The sequence below is a fragment of the Amia ocellicauda genome, chromosome 19 (genome assembly GCF_036373705.1).
Source record: "Amia ocellicauda isolate fAmiCal2 chromosome 19, fAmiCal2.hap1, whole genome shotgun sequence".
NCBI lineage: Eukaryota > Metazoa > Chordata > Actinopteri > Amiiformes > Amiidae > Amia > Amia ocellicauda.
In genome coordinates, this window is record NC_089868.1 from 16,762,402 (window position 1) to 16,788,202 (window position 25,801).

Sequence of the window (25,801 nt, forward strand, 5' to 3'; positions counted from 1 at the left end):
CTCTTTCTTTTCATGCTCCTTGATGTCTCCATTTCATTACCGCACATCCATTTATCAACCTGTTACTGTAAGGGTGACTTTGACTCATACACATTTTTTGGGGAGGTGTGTGTGAAGCCGGGAGGTTGGGGGGCTCGGGGCAGATGTGGGGGTGTTACGGGGCAGGTCTTTATCTGTCGGCTACACTATTGTTTGGGGAATTCATTCGGGAGGAGGAGAAGGGGGCGTCTGTATGCAGACAGGGTGGAAAAAAAAAATCTCGGCATAGGTATTAATAAAAAAAAAAAAAAAAAGTCAAAATAAATGGGGCGGCCAAGGGAGCAATGCATCGCTACTGATGTGTAAATGATAAAGATGCCCCAACATCTATCTACAGCTACTGTATGAAAAAAACAGGGGGAAAGGAATGGGAGAGTGTTTTATAATCAAGAGGTGGCGATAATAATGTGAAATTAGTTCTCTCTATCAAAGGCTGGATGGGGAGGCCTTTTAATCATGGTCTAAAGGGTGCGAATGCTGTTTATCATAATTGAACTGTATCCGGGCTAATTGTAGCCATATTTCACTGTCCCGGAGCCGCCCAGCGAGTGATGCGGGTTACTGGAGCGGCGGCTTGATTGAACGGAGATAAAGTTAAGACAGAGGATGCCTCTGCTGGGAGGTAGAAAGAGACAGGTACTAAGTGATACAGAGGGGCTTTTCGATCTTTCTACTAAATAGTATGGATTCCTCCTTAGTTCAATCTCGGCTGGGGGTTTTGCTGGTCAGAGGCCCTGTGTGCAGCCTGCACTTTCTGTCCCCACCTCCCCCCCACAGCGGGCTACAAACGCTTTCAGTGAAACCAGAGCGCCGTTTGGATTTTTAATTCCACCTCTTTTTAGTCTTTTAAGACGATTCCTTCTGCACCGTCTACGCTGGGCTGGTGAAAGTTAGCGCTGGTAACCCTGAGGCAATCAATCTGGAGTTAAAAGCGCAGGCATTGCTTAAAAAATAGGCCCTGGGTTCTCCGGTGTTGGAGAGCAGACGGATCTGCGGGATGTTCGCGCCGAGCTCAGTTCAGAAGAAGGAAACGCAACAGCCAAATACTCCAGTCTGATTGTTACACATGTTCTAACTGTACATCGGCATCAATTTGTGAGTCTAAATGGAGATAATTGTCATTAATAGCAGAACTAATGCCTGGCAGCTCCTTGGGATTTAGTGTCAGAACACATTTGGGGCTTGCGGATATGCTTTATAAAAGTGTTTATTTATCAGCAGAGCTAAAGTGAAAAAAGAAATGGACAAACAATTAAGTCTGGATTTGTAGTGATGTAGAGAATCACTTTTCAACACAACAGTGACAGTGATGAGAATATTCTGAACAGTCCTTTTAGGAGAGTCTGTTCATTTGTTATGGAAGCAGAACCTGTCCAATCAAAGTACTTTTAACTTGATTAATTTATATTCAGTCAAGCTTCATGATGTCTGCGGCGTTTACCAATTTCCCCTTTTAATTCACATTACATAAAATAATTAATTCATTAAATGAGATTTTTGTTTGGCAAGATTTGTAAATCGTTATCTCTCTAGATATATCTATATACACACGCTATTCATATTTATAAAATACCTTTAAACATAAAATATATGTCTTATTAAAGATTTGAAAAAAATGCTCCCACATATACTGAATATATTTAACCATGAGGGATTCAAAGCTATTGGTTATGAAAATAAAGCTGTGGATGCAGAACATCTTTTGTAATAATTGTAAAACAAGCATACTAGATAGCTTTAAATGTACAAGAGATAAATGTATTTTATAAACTAGATTTATTATCTAAATATCTTCTGCTTCATACTAAATAGTGTAATATCTGGAAACAATATCTTATTTTGTTCTTCGTCAATGGCTTTGGCACACTACATTGCGGACAATGGATTTATAATTAATTTTAATATAAATTACATACACATAAATGTAAAATACAACAGCAAAGCTGCAGAGTATAAATTACTGTAGTCTAGTGGTTTTTAGACTCAGTACAGTATAACATTTTTAAGTATTTTGTGTTATTTTATGAATTAATATGAAAATCACATTTTATGGAGCATTTTAAATGGCAAAAATCACAAAAGCAAATAACTGAAACATAAATAAAAATGACTTAAAAAATAAAGATGAAGTCTCAGTTGTAAAACACTCCTGGCTGTAAGGGCGATGTAATGATTTTTCTGTGGCACTGTGTGTCTGTCCGGGTGGGCAGTGTAATTGCGTGTGTGGCATGCGGCTCATCCCGGCTCTCTCGGAGACACGCGAGGAGCCCGGCCCAGCCGCGGCACTGTGGCGAGACAGGGCTCACTCCTGCGCTGCTGGGCTGTCGCAGTCCTGCTGTAATATCTTAATGAAGAAGAATAGTCCAGCGGGGCTTGCTTCTGAAGGAGAAAAACAAGCCACTATAAACCCTGCCGCGTGAATCTGCTCCCTGCTCTCCCGAAGATCACGCTGTTTTTTTCTATGCTTGCTTTCTTTTTTTTCCCTTCCTACCCTGTAATCAGTACTGTCTTTCACACTGCCTTCCCCTTTCCCTGGCTGGAAATATAGGTCACCTAGAAGGAAGAAACTTTTAATTAAACTTAAAGCTTTCCGAGTTGCCCGGAACCCGCAGTGGAGTGTTGGGAGGTTAGTTGAATTCCGAGAGCTGGCGTCCCTGAGTTTCCCCCTCCAGCCAGCCCCACGCAGGTACACGGAGGAAGTAATTTCAGTAAATTTTAGCTAATGGACGAGGTTATGTCCCCAATAACCAGCGATGGATTGAAACACGCTCCCCACAGCCCAGGCCCCTTGCAAGGGTATCTTCTCCCAGAACAATGCCCTTAAGAGGCACGGCAAAACCGCAGTCACACACGGGGGGAAAGCGAGTGATACTAAATCTGGAGACTGCCGCTGCCTCCTTCACACCACGAGGAACTGCCATTCCCTTCCTCACAGACTCCACTTCACAGTCAGGCATTCACTCCTTCCCTCCAGAAGAAGGGGAGTTTTATACTGGCTAGCACTCAAATCCGTGTCCTCTGTTACTCACTGTTTCTAGACCAAACTTTCGAAAGAGTCGAGCTTTCACAAGTGCCCTTCAAGCAGAACGTGCCGAATTCTAGTTTTGTAACTCGTGCGGCATGAAAGACCCTGCCATTAATCCACATCCAAGTCTTTTTTAACAGACACTTGAACAAGGAGTTTCAAAAGATGTCCCTGCATGGAGCTCATACAGCACCAGTGCGTTGCTGGTGACACCGAGTTCTAGCTCACTGTGCCAGTATCACAGACTCCCAGGGGGGGATCTCGTTTCAGAGGAGCTCGAAGAGAAGCCCATAATGTCAGGAACTGCCTGTGAATAATATATCAATGGAGTAATGCAGCTCACCCGTATAATGCAGCTGAAAGTCAAAACACAGCTGGTTATCAGCTCTTTAAGTACACGTCTAATTGGTTGTTATCACCTAAACCTGTATTGATGTTAAATATATAAAAGAAAACACTTTTCTGTGATCAAATATGTGGTTAACAAACTGCAGACATCAGACACAGTGAAATGGCAAGTAATCAGATCAAATATCTCTCAAAAGTGGAAATGATCTCTATTGTGAAAGAACAGATTTCTGACACAATTCGGTCAGCTTTTAGCAGCAATAGGCATCAAACAAAGCCCGGCAGAATCTTGAAATGCTAGTGATATGTGTTTAAAAAAAGTCTCAGCACAGAACCTCTTATAATAATATTAATAATAATAATAATAACAACCACCCGCAGACCCAGTGTGGATGAAATTGCAGCAATAGCTTGGGAGAGAGTGTTGTGACAAGAGTAATAAACGACCTTCAGCACGCTTAACAACACTGAGGAACATCCCCGGGTGTCTGGACAGCGCAACCCTGGCTGCTCGACAAGAAGCACAGTGGAGATATCATCACTCTCGCAGACAGGAAGCACCCTTCTTAATTTTTCTCTTTAAGAGAATTGCTGCATTAACGATACTGTACACCGAGACAGTGAGTGAGAGCTTATAACGACTCTGTATCAAGGAACACTCCATTAACTGTAAAATCACTATTTTTTGGCTCGGCCATCAATAGATTCTGTGTCATAGGTGTCAGAGGACATGTTTTCTTCCTGGTTTTTAAGGGCTTATCATTTAAATAAGTGGGCCCATATATAAGGAGATTATACCCAATATTTATATGTAATGGAGGGATTATTATATTAAATGAAAATATGAAGTAATGTTTCCTATGGGCTGTTGAAGAGCAGTCACTTTGGGTGGAAATCCAGGCACTTCTGTCACATGATAGTTTAGAGAAAGGTGTTTAACTGGTGACTTGCTCTGTTCACTGTCCTGTACAATAAATCCACTACCAGTCAATTTATTAAGCAAAAGTGTGTTTTCCTTTTAAAGGCATAACAATATACAAAAATCAAAGACAGGTATGCAACTAATAACCAAACCAAATACAAAAGCATGGGGTAGCTATTTAAGATTAATGACTTCATAATGAAGATGTTTTTTGTCCAACATAGAATTGCTTACACAACACTACAGGGAGGATTTGATTAATGTGCACGTTAAAGATTTGAAATTAGTTATTTATGAGAACTTTGCACGTTGAATATTGTAAAAAATAATCCAGGACATACAGAGAGAGAAATAGCTTCAGTGTACATTTGTAAATCTTTAATTGTAATTTATTTGGCCTTTCTCCGTGACAAGAGGTTAACTTGGCTCTTAAACTGCTAACTTACTGAACAATATTTGTGTTTGACTCGGGTGAGGAGCAGGAGAGGGTTCAAAGCATTGCAAATAGGACATCTCACAACAATCGCACATTTTACACTGAAGGTCAAAAGTGCCTGAACGCAATCGAGGGTTCAGTCCTTTCATTTACTTTCCTTGACTGTTTCCGCCCGAAAGAGGCACTGAAAAGTTTCATCGTATCCTGGAAAGCTGCAGACAGCCACAGGCAGCCCTCTCTCTGCAGACGGATCGAGGCAATCCCTGCGAGGCATCAACAATCCTATTAAACGTGCTCCATAAAGATGTCTAGTCAGGGGATGCTGTCATAACTCACTTTATAACATTGATTTTAATCATCTGAAATGTAAACACACGTATTATCATTATCAATACGGAAAATAACTTCTTAATATGCAATTACAGTGGCACATTGATTTTTCAATGTAATCATCCGCAATTGATTTAATAACGCTGTTGCAGGCAGGCTCGTGGGATATTAGAAACACAGATTTCATAAATATCAAAGCGAAACTAAACAACAGCCTTTTTTCCCCCTCTCTCTCTCTCTCTCTCTCTCTCTCTCTCTCTCTCTCTCTCTCTCTCTCTCTCTCTCTCGAAAAATAAGATAAATAGAAGGCATACAACAATATCTGTTTGAGGGGGATATTAACAGCTGAAAGAGTAGTAAATCAAGCGGTCTGCACTTGTCACCTGGTTCTCTTACACTGTCTGCCGGGGCTCTCGTGTGTCACGTACAGAGGGGATGTTGTCAGAGGCAGCTTCTTGTTTACTCCTCTCACGTGTGCCGGCTGAAGTGGAGGGGAGTTTCAGGTGTGTGGAGAGGAGCCTGACCTCTGCCTAGCTGGAGTCTCACTGTGTGGTGTCTATAAATCAAAGGAGGTTATGCCAAAACTGTGGATTGCTCTAATCATGTACCACCTAGAATATATTATTTTGGTTGCTACATCACCACAATATAAAAAAACATTCAAAAACAACCCCACAGTACCGGAGAGAACAGTAAAGGAAGTAAAATCCTGAGAGGGCAGAGGGGTGTTACTGGTGGAGTCAGTCGAGAGGAAGAAATCTCCGTACCCTTGCTAAGCGACTCCTCAAGCTGGTGGAGATGAGAGGAAGATCGAACTCAGCGCTGGGCACCTTTGGTCTGAACTGAGGAGACTCTGGGGAGATGTGATTCAGAGTCTTACAATCCCAAAGGGTAGGACAGTGTCAACCCTAGTTACTACGAGACAAGACAACAGCAGTGGAATGAGTATCTCCCAGGGCGAAGGTGGATAGGCATCAGTGAGACATCTCCTATATATTTAGCACCGCAGTTTGGCTGCTCGTGCCAGGCTGTTGGTTTAGGCCCCAGAAAGTCAAAAGGGAGAATGTTTGGGAGGCAGTACAGAAGGGGACACTCTCACCTTCCCCCATATGTAACTTTTCTCAGCCTTTCTTGAGCCAGCCTGCCTCAGGAACTGTTGACTAAACCCTTAAGTGGCGACTTGAGGGAGCCTGCGGCCAGCGGAGGGAGGGCAAGACAGTCATTAGAGCCGCACGATACTCAAGCTGAAGGGGATTCGGAACAAGAAAGAGTATCTGCAGTTATCTAAATGCCTGTGTGGGCTCTCTCCAAGGTATTTTCAGCACAACACCACTGACTGTAATCCAGGACAGAGCCTGCAGCTTGGAGAGGACGTTCCGATGGGAGATAGTCTGAAGCAATCATGGTTGAGAAACCTTTCTCCTTGACTGCCGTTACACCAGAAAATGTAAGTCCCAAAGAGATCAGACAAAGTGAGAGAAAAACTTTAAATAAAAAAATAAAATACCAATACAAAGTTTTGTAATTTTATGCCAGTTCCCAGGCCTGTACTTTAGCTGTCTTTAGCTCCTGCTTGTTCATGGGGCGTTTTGGCAAAACTGAATGCAAAACGCCCAGGGAGCATCACCAGGGAAGAAACCCAGCATCTGCTGATGTCTATGGGTTCCAGACTTCAGGCAGTCATTGACTGCAAAGGATTTAAAACCAAGTATTGAAACTCACAATTTAATTCATGATTATGTTAGTTAGTCCAATTACTTTTGAGCCCCTAAAATTGGGGGAAACGTATATAAAAATGGCTGTAATTCCTACACCGTTCACCCAATTTGGATATAACTACCCTCAAATTAAAGATGAAAGTCTACACTTAAAGTACATGTTGATTGTTTGCTTTCAAATCCAATCCAAAATTATGACAATCGTGTCACTGTCCAAATATTATGGACCTAACTGTATATGTGTGTTATGGTAGTAATCGTATCCAGATGTGTATTCACTCACAGGCTATTCAAAAGGACTTAGATAACATTCAGTTGTGGGCCGAAACCTGGCAGATGAAATTCAATGTGGACAAGTGCAAGGTATTACATGCAGGTAACAAAAATGTCCACTATAATTACACTATGGGAGGACCAGAACTAGATGAAGTAACGCATGAGAGACCTAGGAGTCTATGTGGACTCCTCACTTTCTCCATCCAAACAGTGTGGGGAAGCAATTAAAAATGCAAAAAATGTTAGCGTATATTGTCAAAAGTGTAGAGTTGAGAAGGGCAGTGATGTTCAGACTGTACAATGCACTAGTTAGAGCTCATCTGGATACTGTGGACAGTTCTGGGCTCCACACTTCAAGAAAGATATCGCTGCTCTAGAGGCAGTTCAGAGGAGAGCAACCAGACTTATTCCAGGTCTGAAGGGAATGTCCTACTGAGAGACTGAGGACCTGAACCTTTTCACCCTGGAACAGAGGAGACTACGTGGGGACTTGATTCAAGTCTTCAAAATCATGAAAGGCATCGACCATATCAAACCAGAGGAGCTTTTCCAGATCAGCAGGGACACACGCACCCGGGGACACAAATGGAAAATGGGCTTCAAGGCATTCAAGACAGAAATCAGGAGACACTTCTTCACACAGAGAGTCATCACAATCTGGAACAAACTCCCCAGCGATGTGGCTGAAGCTGAAAGTTTGGCAACATTTAAAAATAGACTGGATAGGATCCTTGGATCACTCAGTTATTAATGGACACCAAACGAGCACGATGGGTCGAATGGCCTCCTCTCTTTTGTAAACTTTCTTATGTTCTTATTTGTGGTTTGTAATCAGTATTTATCAGCGTATTAGATGGCTCTAAAATAGGTTATTGCTTTTGGTTATACAATTCCTTAATCCCATGCAAATGAAAGACTTCAAAAGCAGACACAAGTGATGCCATATGAAAGAAAAAGGCTGAATCTGGTTACCAACATTTGCCTCCTCCTGTGTTGAAAGAGACTGAGACACTGAGTTGCAAATTTATAAAACTTTGACTTTTGCGCGAAGTTAACACATGTTCGTCCTCAAGTAGAAAAAAACAACGAAATGGGGAAGCACCACATAAATAATTTACAGTCTTCGTCTCCAACATCCTTTTCATTTCATACCATTGGACGTTTGTTTCAATTTTTTTTTAAAAGGTGTATAAACTTATCAAGTAAGCCCCTCCCCTTGGCATATCACGCTGCCTGCCTTGCCTTCATTAGAGAACAGGGTGGCGCATCCCCAAACACTGACGCCATTTCTAGGCACATTTTTCTTGTCAAGCTGACATACTAAGTAGATTGATTTTCCTCTACATGGCTGGGTTATCAGATTACACTGGTGTCCAACACAAACATGTTACTTTATATTCAATAGAGCTCTAATGAGAACAAACTACCTTATGAAGAACTATGGATTTTCACTGTATGAAACAGAAGCCTCATATTAAAATGAGGAGACAAAGTGGGCAGGCCACACCATCAATCCTCATACTCCGACAGAACTGTTTATGACCCTGGTTGTAATTGCTGGCTGTGGGTACAAGGGTTACTCTGAGGTTATAGGCAAATCACCTGCCAAAGAGAGACCTTTACAGTTTAAACCAATACCTATTGGCACATTAACATAGTTTTTGTCGTTCCACAAGCTATCAGTAATATTTGGGATATAGTGTCTGCACCCCACTGGGAAAAAGCAAATGCATCCTTATGAAAATATCTATCAATTCCGTCAAACACTGCAAAACTAAACTGATTAATACACCCAAAAAATGTTTTAATGACGTGCTTCAAAAAGTCCACATAACAGCACATGACCAAATCAAACTCACTGTACTCTCCTTTGCTTTGTACAGCTGCAGCTGGTTTGAGCAGTGCTGCAGCATATCTAGTCAAGCAAATTCACTGTGGCAGAAACACACTATGAGGGGAGCACACATATGCAAGCCAGTCATTTAGCCATTAACTGATATGTAAGATTACACCTTGCTTGTCAGATCTTCGAGATTAACACAAATAAGGAAATCCACTGACAATGGTAATTGTGGCTGCGATGAAAAACAGATACGTTATCAATGTGAATTCATTTTAAAGTGTGAAGAAGCAGGAATGTGTGTCCACCTTCACAGCATTATCTCCTCAGCTATCTTGCTTTGCGCCAATTGAGGGTGTAGCACTATTCAGACTCGCACTTCCAATACATTTCAGCACATTACAGATGCCATGGGCTCAGACACAGACCTGGAATATACAGCAAAAGCATAGCATACATTAGAGAGGCAACTACAAAATGTTACACAACAGAAAAAAAAGAAAAAAAAAGGTCACTGACTGTGACAAGAAGTGCAGAGTGCGCCAGGCAGGCATGAAACACTGGCGTGTACAGTAAGTACTAGAAAAAGACCGAAGGGGCATTAAAGTCAGCTAACAGCCCTTATAACAGATGACCTTGACTGACACAGGCCGTAACCCTGCTCAGCAGCCACTCAACCCCCCTGGCTGGAAACAGTCAACACTCGCTACAGCTAGCCCTGGATGCCTATTTGGGAAATGGATAGAGTACATTAAAGCAACACAGTCCCACCTTATTGTTGCTTCCACATCACAGCACATTATAGTTTCCAGCACATATTTCTATAAAGTAATTCTAGTGTTCAAAAGCACTGATGATACAAGCCACCTGAGCAACAGCAATACAACAAAGTGAATTATAATGGAGTTGAAACAGTTTTCTAATGTGTGACCGGCACTGACCACAGCAAAGGAAAGTGTTGACTGCTTTCAACTTTTACTTTCATGGAACTATAAAAAAAATCATATTACTCTTTCCACAAAAAATAATTACTCGTACTACTCTTTAAACAAAAAAAATAATTAAACCGAAAGTTAAAGGACAGCACACACAACAAATGATGATGACTATATTTAATTAAAAAGACTTAACTGTCCTTGGTGGTCAGTATTAATTTCTACTATCTTCTTCACACATCCTTGGGAGGAATGAGAGGCGCAGCTGTGTCAGTTCTCAGCGAGGTTGGGGGAGACAGCACTCCGTTCACAATTTATAAAATCATTCGACACATCTACTCGTGTGATACCTCTAATTAGAGACCTCGGATGGAACGAGCTCTCGCCTTTGAGACGTCGTGTCTGAAGGGTGCGGGGCCGGCCTGGAGAGCAGAGACTGCCAGTGACATTCAGAGGCAGGCCTGCGGTCGCACTTTAGCTTGCGTACACACGCGCTCGGTAAACAAGCGGCCAGGCACCGATCAGAGTCCCCTCCGTGCAGGGAGATGGTCCATTATCTCCCGGCTGACACACTCTGGGCAGCTCTGGCTGCTTCCTATCGACCCGTCAGGAATCATAGAGCCATCAAAGCAGTGGGGCCGCTGTAAATGTGTTCATTTGCGGAGCGAGGCGCGGCACCTGCGCTCTGGGAAGGGGGGGGGGAAGACGGATCGCTGTGGAGCCCCGGCCCAGCAGGTCCATATTTAAACTGTCCCTGTGTTTTATAGCCGAGGACATGAACCAGCGGCTGGGCGCCTGGGGGCCATATATCAGTGTTAAAATGGCAGATTACTGTTAATGAATAATATTTGTGTTCACCGTGTATGTCGGACAGGAGGAATAACCACCAAAACACCTCCCTTCCCTTCCCTACACACTCCATCTCTCTCCCTCTCCCCCCACTCACACACACCACCACCATCATCACCATCCCTCTTCTATTTTCTCCTCCACCACTTTTTAAATTTCTTTTATTTGAAAAGGAAATTTAATTTCGTTCAGGGCATTTAACTGTACTTAATACCCTAGTGATTGCTGTGCCTTTGAGGGCCAGTTATATCTGTAACTCTGCAACCCACTCCCAGCGAGATCTTCTCAAGGAAAAACTCACACAGACACACATCTGTGCAGTGAGATCTCCGCACAATGAATGCTAAACAGAAATAAGAGGTTTCAGCATTGAAGACACCGTCTCCCCTTAAAGTACATCCTTATAAAATGTGTTTTTTAAATTAATGTCTAGGAATTGTTATATTAATCTATATATATATAAATAGCACACTGTGATGCATAATATGACAATTTCAAGTTGCTTCATAGGATAAACTTAATTTGTAAATCTGCTCTTTCATTTTATACCATTCATGATCCCACATTTAACACTGTTGAGACGCAGGCTTTCCCTTGGATTTGATCGAAGCATCTGCAGCTGCACACGACTGCGTCCGCACTCAGATCAGGTGGCAACTTGAAAACACTCAGCAATACAAAGCATCGGCCGACTTCTAACCCCAACATCCGCAGAGGCCTAGTGTCCAACAGAGGGTGCCAGTCTGCACCGTTCCTTGGAGATGATGACTCGGAAGGCCCAGGGCCCGCACTTGGCATCCCATCAATCCACCATCGCACCATGACCCCTCGGGGGTTACTTTTTATTTAATGTGTCCCACAGCCTGAGAGCAGAGACACACCGATCTATACGAAGTGACAAAGCAGAGAGGCGATATGAAGAGTAAGTCACATCATTATCTCAAATTGCGTTAATGCTACTTATAGCTAATTTCCTCATGAAAAGGAAAATTAGTTTATTATTGACTACTTTGTGTTAGCGCGTCAGCCTCCCTGTGCTTGGAATTAAGCTGTCTTGGACATGAGGATTAAGGCCAGGTCAAACTTTCTGCCTCATTAGTCCTATATAAACTGACTCCTGGAGCAGCAACATTGAGAAGCTTCTTCCCCGGTGAGGCCAGGCCAGGAGCGCCGGTTTGGGGTCAGGCTGGGGACTCGGGCTATTGGGCAGTCAGCAGTTCTGATGGCCTGACAATTGTGAACATGGGTAGGACCGACTCCTGGAGGTACCTTCAAATTGTTGACCACCAGATGTCACCAACCAGTAAGCAAATCTCCCGTGAAGAATCAAAGAAATCTGAACAGGGGAATTGATTTGATCGACATCCCTGTATTTTCACATGTTTTGCTACAGCAAATAAAGGCAGGCAGCATTTGGTTTAAATTATTTCATTCTGAAGTATGAATTTGTCTCTTAGCTCCTCATAGACATTTTACCACAACATATAAAAAGAACAAAGAACCCTCTCTGATCTGGGGGGTTCAGTGGATTCTGTCTTGATACAGGATACGGAAAAGCTTGACTGAGCTACACAATGTAAAATTTCTAAACTTAAATCCAACCCTGATAAAACCACTGTGGTCAATTCTTATAGGTGTTCCTACAGTTCTACAGTATGTTTAGATCTTTTGCCGTTTATAGAACATAGTGCAATGTCATAGCATGCAGGATTTAATTTTTCCTGATGTTAGTGTGGTTTTCTACCGCCACTTCATTCTCCCGTGACATTCCAGGAAACTGGACTACTTCACCTCCATGGAATTTCCTGGTACAATGCTTTAATAAAAAGCAAAAGCGTAAGACCGGACGTAGTTCGCCACAAACATCCTCTTATGTTACTGAAAATTGCAGCAGAAAATCAGATACTATCTTGTCACATTTGCTACGTGGCATTACAAACCTTTAGAGAGAACGAGAGAGAGAGAGAGAGAGAGAGAGAGAGAGAACGAGAAAGATTATAGGAGGAAGAATCATGATTTTCCTGGGGGTGAGATACTGGGGGGCATGATAAGAAAGCAGTGGTCCAGGGTGACAGTGACCCAGCAGGCCCCATGGTGGTCTCACATTCACAACACTAGCAGTGCCAGAGAATCATCATGGCTTTCACCAAGTATCTCACAGATGATTATACTGAAGACTGAGCTGGAGTAACTACACAATGCTTGAGCCCAGTGGACATCCATGTGCACATTTTCCCAAACTTCTCATCTTAAAAAACACATCTCAATAAGTGTTGCAGATACACCTTATCAACAGAAAAGTAAGGCATTTCATGCAGTAAAAGAGTTATGAAGAAAACAGATGAGGGAACTTCTGCATTTCCTTCTACTTCCTCTGACGATATTCCCGCCGCCCCCTCTGTCAGGGAGCAGGGAGTCCAGGCTGCCACCTGTGTGTACGAATCTGACAGACTGAAACTCTGACCTGGAGCCGCAGGCAGGATACATCTGCCTGATTAGCAGCTGATTAGTAATAGAGGACTGTCCTGTGCTGATGACAGAAAGCAGAGAGCACCTGCTTCCTTTGGAATGAGCTTTTGTGTTTTAATCCTTAATTCAGGGTAGAGGAAAGGTGATTTCCTTTCATCTTGAGCGCCAACTGGCTTGGTCTACTTGATCAGTGTGCGCCAACACGTTTCAATATACTGAGCACCAGTCTCATCCAGTAATATATAACTGTCCTGTCTGCTGAGGTCCAGCACTTAAGAGACCAACTTGTCCATTGTGAGGTATGTGCAAGAAGGTAGTCCTACTTGAGTATGTCTGCACAACACACAGACTTTCTTTGTAGTGTTGGATTTGTTGGTAGTCCTCCACCTTGCCTCATCTATTGGCACCATATGCATATTTCTTTATAACTGAATACAGAAGACTCCTAAACTCTGTACAATGAAGTCAAATCATAATACAATCATTCTACAAGGAGGCAAAGGGGAAAAAGCAATCTTACTGGTCCAGTAATGAATTATGTACTTTGGATAACAAAAAAGTACAACTTTCACTTCCTTTTGTGAAACAAATAAATAAAAGGTGCTGCATTTCAAAAAAATCTTTAAGATGATTGTCATGAGCTTGTCTTATGAGCTTAGGCTGTCTTGTTGTATTACATACAGAGGATTTAATAAAACACATATTAATCTGTATAGAAATGTGTGGCTATAAGGAGTTCCAGGAATTGAAATTCACTTCTGTTTTTGACACCACCTATATGAGCTGCAGATTAATTAGAATGCTGTTTAAAAAACAACCACAAAAATATTTAATTCACCATTGGCTGAAAGTGATTTTCACAGTCCAAGACAGCAATAAGATTACTCATGCTTTTATAAAGCTTTCCTTGTAAAATAAAAACATACAGGAACTTCCTAATCTTTGTGAATCAGTGCGTTTCTCAGGCAGCAAGGTTGGGCTTGATAGTTACTGAAAATGCCAGTAAGTTCCGCACATTTACAGTAATATGTAAAGGTTTTAATTGTTCAAGAATTCACAGGGCTGCCGCCTACTCACCGTCCACAGTCCTCATTTAACAATCAAAAAATAAATACCCATGAATGCAAAAGTAAAATGTTTTTATTGTATGTCTCGTTATCTTATGTCCCACGGTCCATAAAGATCTTGATTTAAAATAGAGAAAAAATATTTTTAGGAGTGATTTCTGTTGTATTGCTGTCAAAATAACTCAAGAATCACATATTTTTTTCAAAAACTTTAAAAACTGTTCTGACCCGAAGTTGTACTATAACTGGTTACAAAGGTAAATATAAGTATACAAATTCATACACATACACACACATAGTTATACACTCACCTAAAGGATTATTAGGAACACCTGTTCAATTTCTCATTAATGCAATTATCTAACCAACCAATCACATGGCAGTTGCTTCAATGCATTTAGGGGTGTGGTCCTGGTCAAGACAATCTCCTGAACTCCAAACTGAATGTCTGAATGGGAAAGAAAGGTGATTTATGCAATTTTGAGCGTGGCATGGTTGTTGGTGCCAGACGGGCCGGTCTGAGTATTTCACAATCTGCTCAGTTACTGGGATTTTCACGCACAACCATTTCTAGGGTTTACAAAGAATGGTGTGAAAAGGGAAAAACATCCAGTATGCGGCAGTCCTGTGGGCGAAAATGCCTTGTTGATGCTAGAGGTCAGAGGAGAATGGGCCGACTGATTCAAGCTGATAGAAGAGCAACTTTGACTGAAATAACCACTCGTTACAACCGAGGTATGCAGCAAAGCATTTGTGAAGCCACAACACGTACAACCTTGAGGCGGATGGGCTACAACAGCAGAAGACCCCACCGGGTACCACTCATCTCCACTACAAATAGGAAAAAGAGGCTACAGTTTGCACAAGCTCACCAAAATTGGACAGTTGAAGACTGGAAAAATGTTGCCTGGTCTGATGAGTCTCGATTTCTGTTGAGACATTCAGATGGTAGAGTCAGAATTTGGCGTAAACAGAATGAGAACATGGATCCATCATGCCTTGTTACCACTGTGCAGGCTGGTGGTGGTGGTGTAATGGTGTGGGGGATGTTTTCTTGGCACACTTTAGGCCCCTTAGTGCCAATTGGGCATCGTTTAAATGCCACGGCCTACCTGAGCATTGTTTCTGACCATGTCCATCCCTTTATGACCACCATGTACCCATCCTCTGATGGCTACTTCCAGCAGGATAATGCACCATGTCACAAAGGTCGAATCATTTCAAATTGGTTTCTTGAACATGACAATGAGTTCACTGTACTAAACTGGCCCCCACAGTCACCAGATCTCAACCCAATAGAGCATCTTTGGGATGTGGTGGAACGGGAGCTTCGTGCCCTGGATGTGCATCCCACAAATCTCCATCAACTGCAAGATGCTATCCTATCAATATGGGCCAACATTTCTAAAGAATGCTTTCAGCACCTTGTTGAATCAATGCCACGTAGAATTAAGGCAGTTCTGAAGGCGAAAGGGGGTCAAACACAGTATTAGTATGGTGTTCCTAATAATCCTTTAGGTGAGTGTACATATACACACAAACATACCACACACACACTAACATCCAGAATTTACGTATTACCATTTTACCGGAAATGCCATTATACGTAATTAAAGTGACTGGGTTGTAAACTGAGTGTTACGCATGCTGTGGTGCGTCCCCACCAACCATACATTTCCCTGTTCAATAAATCAAAATATTTATTTCCCATGGCCTGCAAAAAATACTCTGAATTTTACCTCCTCATCATTGCCTACTAAGAAAGAAACGAGTTTCACTTTTCAGATTGCAAGAAAATGTAAATACTACGTCATTTGGAAGAATATGAAGCAGCAAGCAAACCCATCAGAGAATACAGCATCAAATCCACCACTTCATAAGACTTAAAGGCTAGGAAGGAGCAAATAATGAAGTTCTACAGTGAAACCCAGTCCATTAAAGCAGGTTTGAAAAGAAAATACATAAGGTAAACAATTAATCGTTCGACAATGTAGTGTTGGAGTGGTTCAAACAACACCTCAATGAAGGCATGGCCGCTCTCTGAACCTCCAATAATAAAGAAGGTAAAACAGTTTTCTGAGCAGATGGAAATTAAGAAGCCTTGTGAATTCTCTGTTGGTTGGCTCAGTAGATTCAAGGATATACACATGATTCGGAAGCTTGCAGTAACTAAATAAAAGTGTTCGGCTGTTGAAGAAAGCTCTAAACAGTATGCTTCAACTTTTCAAAAACATGTTCAGGAACGCAACTTGACTGCGAAAGAAATATTTAATGCAGAAGAGACTAGCCTCTTCTAGCATTACCTGCCTCAAACTACGTGAGCCACAGAAGATGAAAAGCAGGAGACAGGATTTAAGGTAACCAAAGATCACGTCTCTGTGATGCTGTGTGGAAATGCCACAGGATTCAAGCTCAAACCTCTAGTCATCGGAAAGTCTGTTCATCCTTGCACATTAAAATAAACTGAACATAAATATAAATGCAACATGTTAAGTGTTGGTCTCATGTTTCATGAGCTGAAATGAAAGATCCCAGACATTTTCCAGACACACAAAAAGCTTATTTCTCTCAAATTTTGATCACAAATTTGTTTACATCCCTGTTAATGAGCATTTCTCCTTTGCCAAGATAATCCATCCACCTGCCAGGTGTGGATCAAGAAGCTGATTAAACAGCGTGATCATTACACAGGTGCACCTTGTGTTGGGGACAATAAAAGGCCACACTACAATGTTCAGTTTTGTCACACAATCCAATGGCACAGATGTCTCAGTTTTGAGGGAGTATGCAATTGGTGTGCTGACTGCAGGAATGTCCACCAGAGCTGTTGCCAGGGAATCTGTAGACAATTCCTGGAAGCTGAAAATGTCCCAGTTCTTCCATGGCGTGCATACTCACCAGATACATCAGCCATTGAGCATGTTTGGGATGCTCTGGATCGACGTGTACGACAGAGTCTTCCAGTTCCCATGAATATCACCTTCGGACAGCCATTAAAAAAGGAGTGGGCAACATTCCGCAGGCCTGATGGAGATGTGTTGTTCTGCATGAGGCAGAACCAGATACTGACTTTTAAGGTATCTGTGACCATCAGTTGCATATATGTATTCCCAGTCATGTGAAATGCTTCATTAATTTATTTCAATTGACTGATTTCCTACTATGAACTGTAACTTTTAAGCATTTACCAGTGATGCATAAATACAGCAAAAACGCATGGCTAACTCAAGAAATTTGGCAAGACTGGTTTGCTCATGATGCGACTTGCTAAATAAAAAATATGCTTCCATGCTAATCGAGGCTAACCTGAAGATACCAAAGCCATTGTGGTTTTGGACAATTGTAGAGCACATCTCGATGCAGAAATGCTGATCAATCTTTGCTGTTTTTCTCCCAGCAAATTTTAGTAGCTTGTGAAGAACGTTATGGAATATCTAATTGATGATGAAGGCAAGACTCAGTGATATCAGTGCCCTCTGCAAGACCTACTGGATGAAACCTGCTTCGACTCATCAGTCTTTCCCAGTTATCGTGACCTCTAGGACCTTTGGAAGAATCCCTGTTAAACTGCCCATGTGAACAAACAATACCACAGTTGCAAAACAATAAAATACATCCTTTGGCACTGGAATTTAATAAAAAAATCTAAACAAGATTCAGAGTCCAAGCAGGCCAGCAATGGGTGATAATGTCCTTCTGACCTCGTCCACTATTTCATGTCAAACCAGATGAGAAGACCGAGAGTGAATTTACAGGAGCCACTTCTGCCCTCATTCTGTATGAGAAACTTTCTCAGTAACTACTGGAGGGGCCATCACACCCAGCCGTGCTCTAAAGGCCACTTTCATCTTTATTAGCTGAACATCGCTCCCTAGCAATGTGAATACTTTCAAATAATTAGTGTGTTTTACGTAATAATGAAATTATGGAAATAGAGAACACTTATTCAAACAAGTCTGCATTACCATATTTTTAAATATTTGACTTAATTATGGTTAGGAATTGGGGAGATAAGAGCCAGAGACTTTTAAAAAAGCCTCATAAAGTCCTTATTAAGAGGGGCCGAGATGGACCTAATGATGTGTTTGGAAATTAAGGCAATCAAACATTTAATGCAAGGCCCTCCTGTAGGCAAAAAGCATCGAAATGAGTCAATTAGACATCCATTATCCCCACCGCTAGCATACAAGTGGGGGCTGATCTGCATAAAGTGTTTGTCAAGAAAGCCGTCCAGTTAAAAGGAGCTAATATAATACTAAACTAGTTAACAACAAAGACCACAAAAAAGTGCAATATGTTTTAGGATGGGGGTGGTGGTCTTCAAATCAAGAAATAATTTAGCAATATCTGCATAAGGTTGCATCATAAATCAAAATAATTGAGTTAACATGTAAAACAGATCTCTCAATATTCCCTGAAATTAGGCATGTGCATATTAAAACTCAAATGAGTTGGGGAGAACCTAAGGAAGAAAGGAGGGCAATACAAAACAATCGAGGTTCCCAAACATTTTTATTGCTTTTACCTTAAAAACCTCAAAATGATTCATTAGAGCATGAATAACGGACTAATTTAGCAATTTGCCACAGTGCTTGTCCTTTAGTCTCTCCTCTTTGTGCACGGACTGTTATCTTAACGGATGCTAACACGGAAATTAAATAAATTAATAAACACAAACCATAAATGAGGCGGAAAAAATATATACGTTTTAAATTCTTAAAAACCTTAAGATGATTCAGTAAAGCGTGAATAACTATGGTAATTCAACTAATTAAGCAATCTGGGACACGGGCGATGTGAACTCATTTGTTTTATTCATCTATTTATCTTGCCTTACTAGACTAGATCATGCGGGCCCTCCTCCCTCCGTCCCCTTCCCCTCCCCGATGCAAATTACAGTAGGTACATAGGTGGTCAGGGGCTCACATGGTGCAGGCCGGGATTATTATTCGTCTGCCATTTGCAAATGGTTATTAATTGCAGCCCAGAGCAGGGAGCGTGCGCAGGCTGGCCGGGTAGCGGGGCAGTTGGCCTGGCCAGTCTCATCAGCCACACTCACACATAGCTCTTCATCAGCGTGCGGCCGTCAGGTCTGCACAGACAATTACAGCCCCCTGATTGGTATCAGATAGGGAGGGAATTTTTACAAATTAGGGGATAAATAGAATTTTCCACATGCCGAATGGCAGGGGCAGGGGAGCGGTAATGAAAAACTATACATCACAATCAGGCGGACAATCCTATTCATACGGCGATGCATTATGCTCACTATTCATAATAATGGCGAAATGACAGAGAGAGGCTGGTGCTCGGCAGGAATGGCAAAATGGGGCTACTGCCATTTCTCTGTCTTCACAGACACTCGTATTTTGGGCGGTTCCTTCTTGGTCGGTGCAAACATTAAATTAAATTATGGTAATGGCATTTAGAAAAAAAAGTTATAAATCAATAATTTAAAAAATAGAAATGTTCTTGTCCATCTTTTTCTCTTCAGAAACATGTAAAATGTTACCTTTAATGCACCATCAGCCTCGCTTTATAATGTATCGAACTGTGCCCTGCAGGACAGACTATAAGCCTAATAATAGGAGATATCTGACAGAAAAAAAACACAAAACAAAAAAGAAGAGCACAAAATATGCAAAAAGAACCTTAAATACAAGATCTCTTTTTCACTTGTATTCATCTCATTTAATCATCTTCAGTGTTTGCATTTAATTTTTTTAAGCAGATTTTGATGCGGATAGTATAGTGTCAAAATTGACTGTTTTTCATGTCCTGTCATCACCAAAATAAGAGATGTTTCAATATATAAAATTGTGTGACCTTGATGCAAAAAATATTATAAACTGATCACATAATTAGCCATTCAAATACCGTAATAGTTAAAATAATGATCGCAGTGGTACTTTGTATAGAAGCCTGCAGTCTGTGGTCACTTGCCTGCTCAGCGCTGGAGTTATTCCGCAGGTAGGATGTCTGTGATAGGCAATAAATGAAAAGGCCAGTTTTTTTCATTATTTTATTTTGGGAACAGCAAACAGACCCTTATCTATCAATCTTATAGTGTAACTGCTGCACTGACAATTGAGAAATGTACATCAACACTGAGGCATTTGACCATTTCCTACTGTATGAATCCACAAGAAAAATGGGGGGAATGATACCTTTTATTACGTGTACTGCACAACAGATGAGGTACAGAAGCTTTCAGGTCCGCACAGCAACCTCTCCACAGTCCAGCGCATCTAACAACGAAACTGCTCTGGCTGTGCCGACATTCTCCTAGAACATTGTCTCCCTGGCCTTCAAAGGACCAGCACAGACTCTGCTCTTGTGAATCTGGAGAGAAGTCTTTAGATTTGTAACAAGCTATCTGTGTCAAAACAAACACATTGTCCTACTTTTAGCTAAGCCCACGCCTGTTCAGTTCTTACACATGAAAAACACAAAACTTCACACACAGATATATATATATATATATATATATATATATATATATATATATATATATATATATACACACACACACACACACATATATACATTATTCTGGTTGCTAGTAATTGTAAAGTTAAATGTTCCATTCCTGAAATAAAAAAACTTTTCTTTTCTTTTTAATATTTATTTTGAGAGAATCTTTCCTACGTAGACAATGTTTTACATGTAACTGCACTGAAGATGGTGCCTTTTGGTATTCTACATATTTGTATATAAGATTGCTAAAATGAAGAACTGCGGAAAAAAGCTGAGGGTCTGTCCAACAAGATTTGCTTGCTTTTCCACACCAGATTTTAAATAATCCTCTTTCCCCTTGACGGCTTGGGGACAGGGGTCTTCACAGAAACTTGTAAGAGGGATGAAAGTCTATCACTTACAGTAAAAATATATTTACTTGCACGGACTCAGCATGGAAACCGAGCCTGTTTGTAAACGACAGCGCATGATTAAAGCACTACCCTGCAGAATTATAAATATCTTCACTAGACCGCACCAGCCAGAGGAACGAGCTTCATTAGGAAGGAGCATGCATTGCTAAACGGCTAACCAATATAATAATCTTCACAACAGATAAAAACAAGCTGGCTAACGACTCTTTGGGGACCCGCAGACTTCTTAAGACAGCAGTTCTCTCCTTAAAGAGTTCCTGGTGCCCTGTCACAAGGCCTTTGAGTGCCGCCACCGAGTGAGGCTTCATTAGTTCTGCTGTACAAGGATTAACAACAGCTCTGACATTTGGCGCTTTGTGAGAAATAGTCTATAAAAACAGCAAATGACATGAGAGGGGGGAAATACACACGCACATGCACACACACACACCACGCCAAAAAAGGGAACAAATGTGGGGTCTCAAATCTTTCCTTCCTCATGTGTTTCATTTCAGCTCATTAAATATGTATATCTCATTGCACACCTTCTTTGAATATTGAGTCCTATTTACTGACAATAAATTCCTTCCAGCGACAGGGCCAATATATTCATCCAGAGATGAGAAGGACTCATTAACTAGCCAGCCTCACAGAAAAAAAAAAAAAAAAAAAACACACAGACGAGGAGCTCAGACCTTCGGTGAGCTGTGATCTGCCAACCTGCAAACCAATCTGGAGGTAAATGTGCGTCTGGGAGGCGACGCAATGTCACCTAATGTCAAACTCCAATCAAGCCATCAAAGGGCTGCCGCTACCATCTGCTCACCTCAGCCGCTTTCAACCCCCGTTTACTACTCACCACAACTCTGGGGCTAAATCCCCAAGATTGTATCCATTACCATGTTTGTCTGTCCTCTCTGCGTCTCTCACTCAAGGTGGTTAGATTATTTGTAAAGCATTCATTCACCTGATGAAGTCAGAAAGCTTATTTCTGGCTCCAAAGCACTGGTTGATATTACAATGTATTCTATCCTCCTCCACCTGCATGACTGACACCGATTCAAATATGGAGTGTATGGGAGGAAAGTGCAGTAGTGACCCATGGGTAAGACAGGTAGGACTAGACGTAAAGGAAACAGAGTTCATGGGGAAACTGCTCCTGGAGATACTACAAGCCACAGAAGCGCAGCAGTGCAGCAGAAGACTGTGGTAAACCTGTATGCGACTTAAACTACCCACACCTGTCCAAAATCAGATTTTATAAAGTAAACAAATTTATCGTGCACTGTAACCGCAAAAGAAACAGCATTGGTAGTCAGCCAGGACTTCCAGCTCTAAGTGAAAAACAGTTTACCGGCTGCAACAGCATTGTGTGCAGAGACCCGTTAAATTGTTGGCTTCGGGTTGTGGCATTCATAAGAAGCATGAAAGGAGATCAAATAACAAAAAAGGTAACCTCTGTAATTGAACCTTTGTAGCTCCTTACAAGTGGATTGTGCCTCTCTTCAGGTCTGCTTGTCTGCCTTTGTTCTCTGAGACCCAGAGATCAATCACTTTGTATCAAGTTTAAAGGAACTCTGCTAGCCCCCCCCCAGCACTCTCACACACACACGCAGTCACACACATACACCGAAGAGCACAACGGCAGAGCAAGGTGACGAGCAGCGAGGCGAAACTGCGATCGATGGCGGGAACAGGGATCAGCGATGGGGAGAAAAAAACCAATCGCCTATCAGATTGGAACTGACTTCTCCTTGTATCTTTAGCGGGCCTGCTACAATAGATTGGCTGAGAAATCCGATGGCATGATGAGACAAAAAAGAGAAAAGAAGGAAAAAAAAAGAAAAAAAAGATTGCTAATACTCTCCAGCCGCGGCGTTTTAATCTGTGACAGCAAGGGGATTTGGTGAAAACCATTATCACGTACTCCCTGTCTCTGATAAGGCCCCCCTAATCTGTTTGCTGGAGGTATTGAACAAATGCATTTGTGAAACAAGAGGTAGGAGGGAGCAGACGGGTGGGGGGGCGATGCTGAAAAATGAGATTGAAGGAATCTTAGAAAACTTCACATGAGCGACACAGGCACCCAATGGGAACAGGGTTCAGATGTGGCTGGTATCAGTGTGGAGGCAATCTGAATTATGGATATGATATACATAGGGTTTTACACATTTACAAATATGAGAAGAACTATTTGCCCACTTTGTGAAAATTCTTGGCAAACCCTGCCACAATGGAGAGACAAAATAGCATCTTCCTACAGGGACCAGATACCAGCACCATCTCTGTCAAACTTTTGGCACATCCTTAACACTTACTTGTAGAGCCCATCAACTATTCTTCTGCTTTGACTCTCAAGCACTGACAATACTCATTACGGAAGATACAATCAGAGCCTTTTTCTCAACTCACTTTATTTCAGTGTGTTATAATCCTTCAACTCATTTGTTATATATCTCTCATTAACAATGTTTAATTAATAAATTTGCTATATCCTATGTTTTACGAAACCACTTAATATTTTGTAACATTGTGTAATATTCAGCATGAAACTTGGATTAAGGTCAAACTATTAAACGTATAAAGAATAATAAATACAAATTATCTGAAGACTTGTATGAGTATGATTAGAGCTGTTGAGATGGGACAAGCAGTATGGTGTATAGGGGGTAGAGATCTTAAAGAAAAAAGATTTGAAAAAAAGTTTAAATTACTTACTGCCAGTTTAATACCCTTAACAGATTTCAGAAAACTCACAGCAAAAAAAAAACTCTGAAGCCGTAATATTGCCAGTCAACTTCTGGAACACAAACTTCCAAGCAGTTAACAAATATCCCAATAATACAATGTAACTAACATTATTAATATCTTTAATAAACACAACAAAGATTTACAGGCAGAAGATTGATCTATAATGAGGGCTTGGCTCCGGGCAGATCAGGCTTCAAACTCTCACATCTATGTCATTAAAAGAGCCACACATTAACAGAATTTACTGGGATGGCAAACTTAATATGGAATACAAACCACATTAACAGCCACCATGATAAAAAGAGGCTTCAAAGGTATTCTAGGTGGCAGGAGCAGCGCCACACGGACCAGCTGTTCGGGTGAAGCCCAATCCACTGGCCGGCCTGTTATCTAAAGCTGTGGAACTTTGCTCTGAGACTATGACCGTGTTACTGTCCTGCAAACTGCTGCCACTGGAGAGATTTATTTTGCTCTATCCAGGGCTACAGGACAGATCACTGATCAGCCCTCTCTATTCGCCTCTCCTCTCTCACCCCCCTTCCCCTTTCCAATTGAGTCTCCCATTTGTCACACTGAATTCTTTTAGCCCCTGGCTACTAGTTAACCTGCACTCGGAGACCCTTCTGTGAAATGCTAAAGATTGCAGAACCGTAAAAGAGGAGCGACATACTGTGCAATATGTCAAACAGAAGGACATTTTCACTCTTTCTCTCGCCCTCCCTCTCTCTCCTGCACACAACAGAGGCCCTAGGGCATCATCCACCTCCATCCAATCTCTAACCCTCATACACATGTTTCCAATTTCAAGACCTGGGATTATGATTTTTTTTTTTATTATTTATTTTATTTTATCGTCAAATTATTACAGCACTGATAAGATGGAGATGATGATGTACTGGTAAGCAGGTCCTTGACCCCTCCCTTGTTACAAAGTCCCCTGTTTCTAATCCCTCCCCACCCCCTGATACTCACACACACACGCATAAACACACACACACACACACAACCAATGGTGAGTGTCTCAAACAGACAGCTAAAATACACTAGGTTCTTAGTTAAATGTCAGCAGAGGTGAAAGGAAAGCCTAGAGCACAATATTCGTTCGAGCTGTCACTATTCCATGTGACAGCGAACGTTGTGTCGATATTAAAGGTTTGGTCAGTTTGATGGTCCTTAATTGGGGACTGCGGGGGATATTCCCTACTGAGGCCTACAGTCCTCTATCTCAAACAACTATGAGAAGGACATCACCCCAAATCACCACAAAATGGTCAATAGTCGATTCTGAAGTGATAAAATGTACTTCCTTTGTCCACTTTGATAAGGTAAGACCTAACCTATTATATACGTTTAAACGTGTGCTGAACAAGTGTACTTTTAAGACTGGCTTTTTTTCTAAGACTATCATCTGATCCATTTGTCCATTTAAAAAATATTGAATAATATTAAATAAGAATAACTCTTCAAAATAGAAATGTGGAAAAGCCTCTCATTTAGGAGAAAATTAGGTGCACGTGTGAGCTCTTCACAGCCACGTATGTTGGTCTTTGTGCCTGTGTGCTCACGAGAGGGAGATTAAGAGTGATGGGGTCTCGTGTTTTCCCCAGATGCACAGCTGTCTCCCTGAGGTGACACTGGTCAAGCTGGTATACAAAGCAACCACTGCAGGCTGCAGACCTTGCGATGCAACCATTAGATCACACCGCGGATGATTTTAACACATTTGACAGATATTCCCTCAAAACAGGATTTGGTCAAGAAAAATCAGTTCATTGCCAGGTGTCATTAAATGTTCATCATGAAGGTGACTTAAGGTGTTCCTGCTGGACTGTCTGAGGGCCAGGTTCCTGCTGAAGCTAACTGGTGTGTAAAGAAGCCAAATCGTTCAAACTAAATGCCTGAAACCTAAAAAGAGGTGAATTGTTAT

At 41.6% G+C, this 25,801-nt stretch overlaps 1 protein-coding gene across 3 annotated transcripts in view; it reads right to left on the reverse strand.

The window, feature by feature from the left end:
• LOC136714846 (ERI1 exoribonuclease 3) overlaps positions 1-25,801 on the reverse strand; it is an 81,288-nt gene that overhangs the window by 1,189 nt on the left and 54,298 nt on the right. The window contains exon 8 of one of the 3 annotated variants that reach the window (XM_066692471.1): positions 2,055-2,418. The exons of the other annotated variants lie outside the window; for them this stretch is intronic. Within the exon in view, the coding sequence (XP_066548568.1) occupies positions 2,342-2,418 (77 nt within the window). The 3' untranslated portion in view covers positions 2,055-2,341. Of the gene's footprint in view, positions 1-2,054; positions 2,419-25,801 lie in introns of those variants that run through there. 3 annotated transcript variants of the gene reach the window in all.